The 12,751-nt window shown below is 39.5% G+C and overlaps 1 protein-coding gene across 1 annotated transcript in view; it reads right to left on the bottom strand.

Annotated features, from left to right (window-relative positions):
- The window catches only part of LOC119806744 (transmembrane protease serine 11D-like), a 76,468-nt gene that overhangs the window by 29,653 nt on the left and 34,064 nt on the right, over positions 1-12,751 (bottom strand). The window contains exons 3-4 of the mRNA XM_042054653.1: positions 6,646-6,798; positions 3,561-3,679 (exon numbers count right to left, since the gene is read on the bottom strand). Of these exons, the coding sequence (XP_041910587.1) occupies positions 3,561-3,679; positions 6,646-6,798 (272 nt within the window). The remainder of the gene's footprint in view (positions 1-3,560; positions 3,680-6,645; positions 6,799-12,751) is intronic.

Genomic DNA, 12,751 nt, shown 5'->3' with positions numbered 1-12,751 from the left:
AGTTTTTCGGGTCGCTTATGTACACTATCATATCATCTGCAAATAGAAAGTTTAACTTCTTCCTTTCCAATTCGAATCCCCTTGATCCCCTTGTTTTGTCTTATTGCTATTGCTAGAACTTCAAGCACTATATTGAAGAGATAAGGAGAGAGTGGACAGCCTTGTTCCTGAATTTAGTGGGATGGCCTTGAGTTTCTCTCCATTTAATTTGATGTTAGCTGTCGGCTTGCTGTAAATAGCCTTTATTATATTTAAGAATGACCCCTGTATCCCTAATCTCTCCAAGACCTTTATCATAAAGGGGTGCTGAATTTTGTCAAATGCTTTTTCTGCATCTAATGAGATGACCATATGGTTTTTATCCTTCAGTTTATTTATATGATGGACTACATTGATAGATTTTCGTATGTTGAACCAGCCCTGCATCTCTGGGATGAAGCCTACTTGATCATAGTGGATAATTTTTCTAATGTGTTCTTGGATTCTGTTTGCCAGTATTTTATTGAGAATTTTTACATCGATGTTCATGAGTGAGATTGGCCTGTAATTCTCTTTCTTGGTTGAGTCTTTGTGTGGTTTAGGTATCAGGGTAACTGTAGCTTCATAGAAGGAATTTGGCAGTGACATGGGGGTGGGGTGGGATGGGGGAAGGGAGGATGGGGAGAGAAAAGTGTGAAGTGGAGGATGGGAAGAGCTTGGGGGAATAGGATGGTTGGGATATAGGAAGGGTGGATATGGGAACAAGGAATTATATATCTTAGTTAAGGGAGCCATTCTAGGGTTGGCAGAGACTTGACTCTAGAGGGGTACCCAGGTGTCCAGGAAGACGCCCCCAGCTAGGTCCTTGGGCAGCTGAGGAGAGGGTGCCAGAAATGTCCAGATCCTATTGCCATACTCATGAATATCTTGCATATCACCATAGAACCTTCACCTGGCATTGGATGGAGAAAATGACAGAGCCCCACATAGGAGCACCGGACTGAGATCCCAAGGTCCCGATGAAGAGCAAAAGGAGGGAGATCATGAGCAAGGAAGTCAGGACCGTGAGGAGTGCGTTTATCCATTGAAACGATGGGACAGATCTAACGGGAGACCACCATGTCCAGTTGGAATGGGACTGATGGAACAGGGGACCAAACCGGACTCTCTGAATGTGGCTGATGGTGGAGGAGGACTGAGAAACCAAGGACAGCGGCAATGAACATGAACTCTACAGCATGGACGGGCTCACTGTGAGCCTTGTCAGTTTGGTTGCTCACCTTCCTGGACTTAGGGGGAGCTGGGAGGACATTGGACTTAACATAGTGAAGGGAACCCTGATGGCTCTTTGTCTTGGAGAGGGGTGGAGTGGGAGTATGGGTGGAAGGGAGGGGAGGGAAGGGGGAGGAGGAGGGGAGGAGATGGAAATCTTTAATAAAAAAAATGAGAAAAAAAAAGCAATACTCCTCTACAGTCTCTGCATCAGCTCCTGCCTCCAGGTTCCTCTCCTGCTTGAGTTCCTGCCCTTACTGCTTTTAATGATGAACTGTTATATGAAACTATGCGTAAAGTAAATCCTTTCCTTCCAAAGTTGCTTTTGCTAATGGTGTTTCATTACAGCAATAGTGACCCTAATTAAGATAGGCCCTAAACATGCTTTAGCATTTTGTACTTATGTGGAATGTGTTATCATTGATAATTATTAAATCAAATTATCAGTTAATTGAAAAACCTTGCAGATACTTAGAATTTTGCTCTATCAAATATGCAGCCAAGATTAAATTTTTTGTAAAAATAAACAATAATATCTACCTCATTAGTATGCAAATTGCTTTTATATTTAATAAATGGAATATATATATCTATATATAACTAGCATCAAGGTGATATCTAAATTAATTATTGCTTTCATGGTGAACATATTTTTCTAGCACTTCTTACTTTGCGTGCTTGTTTGAAAGTTATCTATGATTTATTGTCAGCAAATGTTTGATTTATGTCTCTAATTTATATACTATATTTTGAGTAATACATAAATATTTTTCTGACAGCCTAGTGTGGGGATTCATGCCCTTTAATTGCTGTACTCAGAGGCAGAGACAGGCAGATCTCTGTGAATACAAGGTCAGTCTGCTCTACATACTGAGTTTCAGACCAGCCAGAGTTATATGGTGTGAACCTGTCTCATTAGAACAAACAACACACACACACACACACCAAACAAACAAACAAACAAACAAAAAACCAAAACCATTTCTTAGCACAAAAAAGTCACAACTGGAAAAAGTTTAAGAAACTCCACAGTGTTGTGTGGTCACAGGAACACATGCATGTTGAGAGTTTAATGGAGAAAACCTGACAGAGAACAAAGCTCTTCAGGGACACTCGTAGCTTGCTGTGCATTTTTTTTCTGCTCAAACTTCTAAAGTTTGGCGCCCAATGAAGTTCACCTCTAAGTTGTGTGACAAGTTGCTTATTCAGTTCCACAGCAATGATAGTGCTCATTGGAGATTAACTTCCGTCTCTCAGAGTGTGGTGTGTATCACTGGAGATTAACTTCTGTCTCTCAGAGTGTGGTGTGTAGACAGTGTCAGTACCACTTTGGAACTAGTTAAAAATGTGTATTGGTGGGGAAGGGTGACCAAGATTTATTGAATTAGAAGTTGAGTCACAGGCCCAGAAATCTGAGGCTTAATGAGACTATCACTTGGCTATGTTATATGTAAAAGTTTCACAAGCTTTGGATTAATTTACATATTTAGATCTTTTGAAAAAGGAGAGGGAAAGTGAGCAACCTTAGACTGGTCAACTCTAACCCAGGACTGAAAGCTAGCTAAGCTCTCTGTCGATGCATGAGTGCCAGGCGTCTGCTTGTGAGGACAAAGCAAGTAGACGGAGCCATCTTCAAGCATGGGGCGAAGCTTGCTTTGAACGTTTCTGTTCAAACTATTAGGGCTATCATCACACCAGCTTGGTCTCTGAACTGTCTTATTCCTTGTATGGTGAACTTTTTACTTATTTATTTTGGTTTTTTGAGACAGAGTTTCTCTGTGTAACCACCTTGGCTGTCCTGTAACTCACTCTGTAGATCAGGCTGGCCTTGAACTCAGAGATCTACCTACCTCTGCCTCCCAAGTTCTGGAAATAAAGACATGTGCCATGACTGACTGGCTGTGAACGTATCTTTTACACCTGCTACTTTATATGCTTACTTGAATAATGGAAGAAAAAAAGAAAGGGTGAAATAAATATAAAAGCGTGGTCTCAATACTTAACCACACAAACAACAGATTTCCAGTCTTTGAAGTCATAATCAAATTAAATCCATATTCTTTATGGCCTTCCTACTTTGTTATAATCATGACAGGAGAAAATATGAATAAGAACTAGTATACTGGCAAAAAAAAAAAAAAAAAAAACCTCAGAGAAAGCCGAGAAACAAATTTCTCACTTCTCAAGGGAAGAAAAGATACAGAATATTTATTTGGTAACATTATTATATGAAAACATTATTATCACATTAGGAGTCTTACTGTTTTCATTTTATGCAGAAATAAAAAGAAAATCAAGCGTGAACCTACCATCGACTCGATCCTTTCGCTCAAATGCCTGTGCTCCTGCGTAGCCGGGGAGTTTAGCGCCTCAGTGTATTCAACATTTAGGATCTGAAAGCTGCTATGGTAGAAGTAGGCCTTCTTGTCTGGAGGAGAAAAGAAGGCAGGGTTACTCCAGGGCTGCTAAAGAGGTTAACTTTTAGAGAAAGAAGAGTCCGTACTTAACATAAATGTAGCAGGATTATTTTATTTTGAGTTTTCAAAAGACTGGCAAAGCTAAGATTGTTAAGGTAAAAGAAGTAGGCCTAGCATTAATTGGATCTTTTAAAGTTGTACAGAAGTATTATGACTTTTGTTAGTATTACATCTAAATAGTATTTTCTTTTACTCATTCAGTAAGCATTAATATAAATTTATGATATGTGATTGTTCATTGGTAAGAAACCAATTCAAGTAAGGGAATGGTTTTAAAGTATCAAATATTCTTTTTTAGAAATTAGTTATTTAATGTGTGTGTGTGTGGTATAAGTGTGTATGCCCTTATGTGCTTGTATAGGTACGTGTGTGTGTGTGTGTGTGTGTGTGTGTGTGTGTACAGATCAGTGCTAAGTGTTTTATTTTTTATCTGACTTGGGTTTCTGACACAGTGTCTGGAATTCAACACTCCAGTTAGAATATTTTCTGGAAAACCCCATGATCTGCCTGTCTGTGCCCACTCCAGTTACACACCCATGAATGTTGCCTAGAATTTACAGGTGAGCTTGGACAACTGGTCTTACATACACTGAACAATCTCCCCAAGCCTTTTAGACAATAGTTTTGTAGATGGATTATAAATCTGACAGCTTTCCTGAAATAAGAGAAACTTTCTCAGAGCATGTCTAGTCCGGCTGCCTCTAGTGAGGTATTTTCACCAAGAGAGTCTTCCGGAAGAAACATTCAGTGCAATGATGTCAAGAATCCTTAAAATACACATATGTAACTAAGAGAATTATGAATATGGACATAACTTAGCAGAACCTCTTGGGAAATTTTCTCCATTCCTAGGATCATACATGTAACTCATAGAGAAATGACTAGAATAAGGAAGAGCTAATAACCCTAGGAGTAAAGTAGTTCATTTAAATCAGGGTGGAGCAAGTCATTTGTATTTCATAAGTGATCATGAGGCTCTGACTGGAATATGATTGCTTGGGTATCTCCTTTTCTTATTTATGTTTGAGAATGTGGTGTCCTGTGACATTTGTTAATTTAATATGAAGCTCAATGATAACTTCTCTTTTTGCATCTATAATTTATTTGATGGCTAACTTCATGTAATTCGACAGTAAGATGCTGAGAAAAATTCTACTTAGTTATACCCTTTGCATCTGACCATCTGGATGATTATTCCTCATTAATGGTTCTCTTTAGCATTGATAATTTTATTTTTAATCATTTTTGACTTTTTATAATAGGACATGCCACGAATTGTGCCTTTTCCTTTTCTATTCACATTCATACATATTTATTTGCACACCATATACGAGGGTTAGCGTAATAATTTCTAAAATAAACTCAAAATGTATTTTAAGGGAAAGTTATGTTATTTAACAATATGTTTTGTGTATTAAAACTCCTGAAATAATATTAACCCTTATATTATTTATATTATTATATAATTACCAGACATTATGGTACATAATATGATTAATTTTGTGTATTAAGACTTCTGAAATAATGTTTACTAGGATTTTAAAGAAACCTGTTTACATATTTTTTTGTATATTACTTTTTCTTGTACTAGTGATATAACATAAACTATTTTAAAGGCTAACTAACACTAAAATCACCCATCTTACTTAAATTTGGCATTGCAGCTTTGTATTTCCCAGTATCAGGTAAACTTATCTACTGATCACAGTAGCAGTTTAGCTTGCGAGACTGCTTTCAGGAGACAGCATGGCTTAGCAAACACTTAGACACATCTGAATTTCATGCGGTGAAACTCAAGGTTGTTTGCAGTATTTTGTTTTCATGGTTTTATCAGGCTATTAGATGAAAAAGACAGGAGACGCAGGGAGGGGAGCAGAGAAAAATGTAGAGCTCAATAAAAATCAATAAAAAAAGAAAAAGACAGTCGTGGTGCTAACAAAAGCAAAGCTAGTCAATGTTAGCAGGAAAGAAGTAGCGAGTGATTTTATTCTTCGGTCTAGAATGTTTTTCATCTGTGCAACAATGTTTGTTATATTAAATTGGTAGGCTTTATTTGGGAGTCTCGTCCTTTTTTCCCCTTGGTCCTTTGAACACTGGACCACAAGGGCAAAGGAAGCAGGAATAGCAAGCAGGTCCTTGTCCACCCTGTGGTATGAAGGAAATAGCCTTCCGGAGACTGTTTCAGTGTTATAGCTCTAGTCCAGAGTTGGGGGGGATATAAAGGCTGGGGAAGTGACTGGGCATTACGTGGCTATCATAAGGCTCCTTATGTGGCAGCAGGATCCTATAGAAAACTCCTAGCCTGATGTCAGAATACCCTATGGGCAGCAGGGGGAAAGACTCTGCAGGGAATTGTGTCAAGGGCCACACTAGAGATAAGTCAGGTTCTGCAGGGAACTGTGTCAAGGGTCACACTAGAGATAACTCAGGCATCTCCAAAGAAGGTCAGGTAGAGAGCAGGAAACCTTCTTCCTGGGAGACCTACACGTTCCCTAGCTTCGAGAGAGCTGCCAGGCGATGGCAGGCTGCAACCTCTGACCAGCAGGGCTGCCCAACATTTATTAAATGGTTAGTTTGGAGTTATTGAGAGGGTGTTTCACGTAATCCAGGATGGTCTTATATTCTCGATATAGCCACAGATTGCTTTGAACTTCTGGTTCTCCTGCTTCCACTCACCAAGTACTGGGATACTTTATATATTTTAAAAAGCCAAAGTATTACTCCCCTTCCCCCCCAAAAAACAACCAAACCACAAACCAAATTAAAATACTCATTGAGAAGAAATGTGGATATATATGAATATATACTTAGAAAAGAATTCTAAACAATATTACTGTGTGTTCAGAAATAGATATAGAGGAAAGACTATGTATTTAATCTGAGATACACTTAATTATTTAATCTGAAAGGTACTTACCAAAAGCTAAAAAGTGAATAAGGAGACCTACAGTCATGGCCAGGAGCAATATGGTCGTTATGACAACGAAAGCTACTACAAACGGACTGAAGAACCTTGACCGTGGTATCACTGATCTTGGCCTGAGAACAGGAATCAGAGAAAAGAGAGCCACTCAGTTCACGTGGAAATGCACACTCTCACTGTCCGTGGCTGTCTTTCTGAATCTCTTCGCTTGTCCATGAATCTGAAATAGAAGCATAGTTACAGGAATCCAGCCTGAACCCACCAGGATGTTCTTAATACTTTACTTTCAGAATTTTCTCTCTTTTTTTTTGTCATAGAACTTTTTTTTTTTTAAAAAAAAAAGTAGTTTGGTAGAATAATAAGGTCATATGACCTATGGTGTAGACTTTATCTTTTACTACCAGTCAGTGTTTTTGGGGAGGTTTTATTTGGTTGTGTTTTTGAGAGAGGGTCTTACTATGTATCTCTGGCTGGCTTGGAACTGCCTGTGTAGACCAAGTTGGACCGAACACATAGAAATCCACCTGTCGCTGCTTCCCGAGTTCTGGGATTAAACATACGAACACAATTGTTGTGCTTTTAATATCAACCACTAAAGATTCTATCATACTGCAAGACCTTCCAATCTCCCAAACCTGGTGCTATCACAGCAATCCATCTTAACTAAGGGCATTACCAAGGGTGTGCTCAGGAGAGACCACATTGAGTGTGACGGATGAACGAGGAGAAAGGTTGGGCGGGTGGGGGTTGAGGATTAGAACAATAACTTCCTTCAAGATGTTACTGCAAGGTGTTACTTCACATTATTGCAAATGACAACGTGGGCAAAAAAAGTAGTAGAAGCCGCCATGGTTCTCAACCTTCCTCATGCTGTGACCCTTTAATCCAGTTCGTCATGTTGTGGTGACCCCAACCATAAAATTATTCTTATTGCTGCCTCACAGCTGTAATTTTATCATTGTTATGAATCATAATGTAAATATGTGACATACAGGGTATGGTATCTCTAACCCTTGTGAAAGTGTCATTCTATCCCCAAAGGGTTGAGGACCACTGGATTAGAGCCTCTCCAGCAACAGATGATGCAGGTGACGTTTTTTATTTTCAACTTCATAAGCTGCAGTACAGGCCAACCAATTTGTATTAATATACTATCTCATTTTCCAGTAGGAATATCACTTAGAACAATTTCATTCACTGTCTTCTTTCCTTCAGGAGAGTCATGGCCATGGACATCCCATGGGGAGGTCACCAGGGCAGCTCCTTGTTTGGGTAGTCATTGTAATGATCTCTCCCCCACTGCTGAGACAGGCTGATCTTCAGCTTCAGTTCCTTCTCTCTCTTGAAGAGGCAGCTTCTGCCTCTCCCCAGTTCTCCCCCTCCCCCTTCTGCTGTCTCTCCCTTCTCTATCCCCCTCTCTTCTCTCTCTTTCTGTCTCTCTGTCTCTGTCTCTGTCTCTGTCTCTGTCTCTCTCTCTCTCTCTCTCTCTCTCTCTCTCTCTCTCTCTCTCTCTCTCTGTGTGTGTGTGTGTATCCTTTTCTCCCCTTCTCTCTTCCTCCTCCATAACCCACTGAATACAAATATCCAACCTCACTCTGCATGGTGTGCCTATCCATGTCTCCGTCTCTTGCCCACTGCTGCGTCTCCCTGCCCTGGACCAGCCACCACTCAGTGACCTGCAGACATCTCTGCCTGGGACTTGCTGCTCTCAGGGCCTGTTGCTACATGGCCCGCTGCCAGGGCTTGAGGACCTGCAGCGTCCTGCCTGCCACCGGGGATCCTCAGCATTTTTTAATTTTACCATCGCAGTCATGTTGTTATTTACCTAAAGAAATGGAAATAACTGTGCCTATCTCACAAGGCTCTTTGAAGATAAAATGAGGTTATATAATACAGAATAAAAATGTTTCTAGTTCAATAGATTAATCTTTGAATTCTTTCAGAATAGATGTTTTCCATGAAGTTGTTTCTGATGCTATAGACTCTGAGGGGTCAGGCGTACTTCGGGGTTTTGTAAATTTTTATATTATAAATATTTATTGCACATTCAAGCTCCTGGGTATATTTCATATTTTAAATCCTTAACAGAACTGGGGTTCAATTACATTTGGCCAGATTCTAGTTTAGTTTTTTCTATTTGCTTTTGGACATTCTGAGGTGAGAAAGGAATAAATATTCTAAGGTGATCATTGGTTTCTTGATTTTAGGTTTCAAGAGAGGGTGGCCCTGCAGTGCCTGAATTATGTCCAGATAACAGATTCATAAATGGTTCTCTTCTCCTTGTTGCAATTCATTCTTTGTGTATTATGTGCTGTCGATTGAGCTAGTAACTTTCTAGAAGATGGAAGTGGATGTAAATTTGCTAACTTGCATTTTTATTGACTAGATACATTATAAACTAAAAATACAGTCCTGATCAAACCCATAATTTAATAAGTGTGTTTTAATGCATCTTGTAGCAAGGATGTTACCCAAGAATAATGCAATGAAGAGATAAAAGACATAGATTTCTCTTTCTAATCAATTCGACTTCATCTGGTTTATTTTGCTGTACTGGTAAAAGTAGGCTTACTAGTCCAACAGGCGGGAGAGGCTGGAATTTTGTCATTTACTAACTCTTTGAGACTCGGTGGATTCACTTGTCCCCTCAGCACAGTTACCTCAGGGGGTTGTACCAGTTATAGCCTAAACAGGTCACGGTACTGGGTCTGGGGTGAAATAAAAGGCAATCGAAAACAAGGAGTAAGCTGAAGGTCAACCAAGGCTCATCATTCAAAACCAAAGGTTGGGTATAGCAGAACACTTTCTTTTTAGATCAGTAGTGTTTAGTTTTACCCTAGATATCTGGGCTATTGAGTCTCTGGTCTGTGGTTGCACAAACAATGTCCAGTATGGGTTTCTTCTCATGGACCGGATCTTAGATTGGCTAGCTACTCCCACACATTCTGTGTCACCAATGTCCTAGCACATTTTGAAGGTGTGGTAGATTGTAGGACAAAAGTTTTGTGGCCCGGTTGGTGCACATGTTTATTTTTCAGTATCCTGATGAATACCTTCCCTTATGGAAGACACTAGTCCTCACTAGGGATGAGGACTCCAGGGTTTACCCAGTCATCATCAAGAGGTTTCCTCTGGGAGCAGGTGGGTGCAGATGTAGAGACCCACAGCCAGATGCTTTGTGGAGAGAGTCTAAATCAGAGATCTCCATCAAATTCCTACCCTCAGAGCTCATGAATTCCCATGGAAGAGGAGGCAGAATGATTGTAAGAGCCAGAGGGATGGAGGAGAACAAGGCCCTCCGAGTCAATCACAGCCACTGAAGCAGCAAGCACAGGGTCTACATGGGCCTGCATCAGGTTCTCTGAGTGTGTGTATATATATATATATATATATATATATATATATATATATATATATATATATATATGTGTTCAGCTTCGTGTTTTTATGGGACTCCTGACTGTGAGAAAGTCAGACCTCTGACTCTTGTGCCTGCTCTTGGGACTCTTCCTTCTGTTAGGTTGCTGGGTCCAACTTAGATAAAATAGTTTTGCTTCATCTTTTATTTTTGTCATGTTTGGTTGTTGTCTCTTAGAAGCCTGTTCTTTTCTAATGAGAGACAGAAAGAGTGGACCTGGCAGGGAAGAGAGGTGGGAAGGACCCTAGGAGAGTAGAGGGAGGGGAAACTATAGCCAGAACGTATTGCATGAAAGAAGAATCTATTTTCAGTAAAAAAAAAAAAAAAGAATACAGTAAAATTTTTTAAAAAAGAAAAAACAAAAACAAAGTTGGAGTCAGCACATGCCTCTGTTTGGATGAGGCTCACCTCCCATGGGAATGACTCTGGAGCCAACTTTGCCTCAAGTTCACTGAAGACACCTTGAACAGAGAGACTGAGAAGCACCACGGGGCAGGTGACTCAAGAAACAAAGGGTGTGGAGCCTAAGTCACCTTAATCTCTCAAGTGACAATTACATAAGAATCGATTGTTCCACCCTGAAGAAACAGCTGAGGAGGTATCTGCTATGTTCCTCAGAGGTAAATCTCGGTGTGCTGCTGATTATAAAGTTCATGGTAATTCCCGACGAATTTTAAGCTTCATAAACTTATAGAAATGATGTCACAGACATTGGCTTGAAGTTTGACTTATAATGTAGTTGAGGTCTGTGTCAGGAAAAATTTGCTTTTAGTTCAGAATCTTGACCAGGAGGTCAAGATTTTCAGCACTTGCATTAAAACTGAAAAGCAAATATTGAGTTGTAATTTGATTACCATGATGGCCCAGCTTTCTGTCCCCTAGTTAGCTGCCTTTGTGACAGGCACCATATGTGGACTGCTAGCTTTCACAACAGTTTCATGAAGTCACTAATAGAGTCCATTCCGAACCAGGGAAAGTGATGCTGAGGAAGTAAATTCTTCTTGATCAAGTGTGGCAGAGCTGCAAATGGAAACCAGGAAGGCTTCAGGGAACTAACACAAACTTCTTTACATTTATGTCCTGAGTCACCAACACTTCAGAGGGCAGAAAAGTGCTGGGTTTCTTGTTTCTTATGATCTCACTTTGGGAAAAACAAGGATAACCAAATCTCTTGATTGCATTTCAAATATCTAGAATTTTGTCTTACACGGGGTATGTATGTATCTTATTGCATAGGAAATATACAATAAAGGAATTGATTTAATTTTCATTTGAAAAATGTCTTAATATATTATATGAAAACATCAACTTCTGCCATTGATACATAGATATACCTAATATTTTGCTATGGATTAATAAATTTGATAATTCATATTATCTGCAAGAATGGAAACGTACTTATTAGATCAAATATGCATAATGTGAATACTGAACATTTTAACACCTTTATGTGCATTTTAGATGTCAGTTTTGATGTTGGCAGTGATTTGGGTCACAGTCATTTTCTGATACATAGTTTTTACTATGGTCTCACTACATGCTATAGCTTTAGGAAGCACCCAATAGAATATTCCTAAAATAATCTCCTAAGCCTACAGATCTCTCTGTATTTTGTACCATTGTTTTCAGTTGTTCACTGAATAGCTTATGGATGTTCCACAATCACCTAAATGAATGGTTCATAGCCCCTTTCCCAGAAACACATTGTTTCTCATGTTGACAAATATTACTACCTATATTATGTACTCAGAAGTTAGCTTCACTTTGTCCCCTTTGGTTCTTTCTCAATACAAAAGGTAACCAATCAATTCATACTCTGCTGTTTAAGTCTTTTCCTTTGTAATCTCTATATCTCAATTCTGATTTGATAATTGCCTCATTGGTGATACTTGAAATACCTTTCAACTGGTCTCCTTGATTTTGTAACCAATCAAATGTTTAATTAGCAAGATTTAGGGACAGCCTACCATGTTCTAGTGATTGCTTTAGGTGCTGGGCATCCAGTAAACAAAACGAAATGAACACACTAGCTGCAATGGGATAAATGTTACTGTTCTTTTAAAATTCATGTATTGAACTCCTGTCCCCCAAGATAGTAGGTCCTCTTGTTCTTGTTAGGAGAGCAATAGGTCTGAGATGCAGTGGGAGAGGATTTAGGTTATCCAGCATTCAAGGCAAAAGACAATTGTGTCTTAGATGAGATGGTGAGTGGCTGGGGAGTGGTCAGAGTCTAACTATCTTTTCAATTTTCAGTCTAGAGAATTTGGGGATGATTTTTCTGAAAGGTCAAATTCAAGTTGAATATAGAATTTTTATTTCTTTCCAATCAATGCCAGAAAAGACTTTTAGGGATTTTTTTTTCCAATGGTATCTCCTTTTTTTTCATGGTTTATTTTTTTATATTTAAAATTTCCATCTTCTCCTCTCCTCCTCCCCCTTCCCTCCCCTCCCCTCCACCCATACCCGCCCTCCCTCCCTCTCCAGGCCAAGGAGCCATCAGGGTTCCCTACTCTATGTTAAGACCAAGGTCCTTCCAACTCCCCACAGGTCCAGGAAGGTGATCGACCAAGCTGAGAAGGCTCCCAGAGAGCCTGTCCATAAAAGAAAAATCTCCCTTTTCCTTCCCTCCTTTGAAATATACCTATCTTTAGCTAGCATTTGAACTTTTTTGTGACACTTAAG

The sequence above is a fragment of the Arvicola amphibius genome, chromosome 1, assembly GCF_903992535.2.
Source record: "Arvicola amphibius chromosome 1, mArvAmp1.2, whole genome shotgun sequence".
Taxonomy (NCBI): Eukaryota; Metazoa; Chordata; class Mammalia; order Rodentia; family Cricetidae; genus Arvicola; species Arvicola amphibius.
This window is presented reverse-complemented; position numbering and strand designations above follow the sequence as displayed.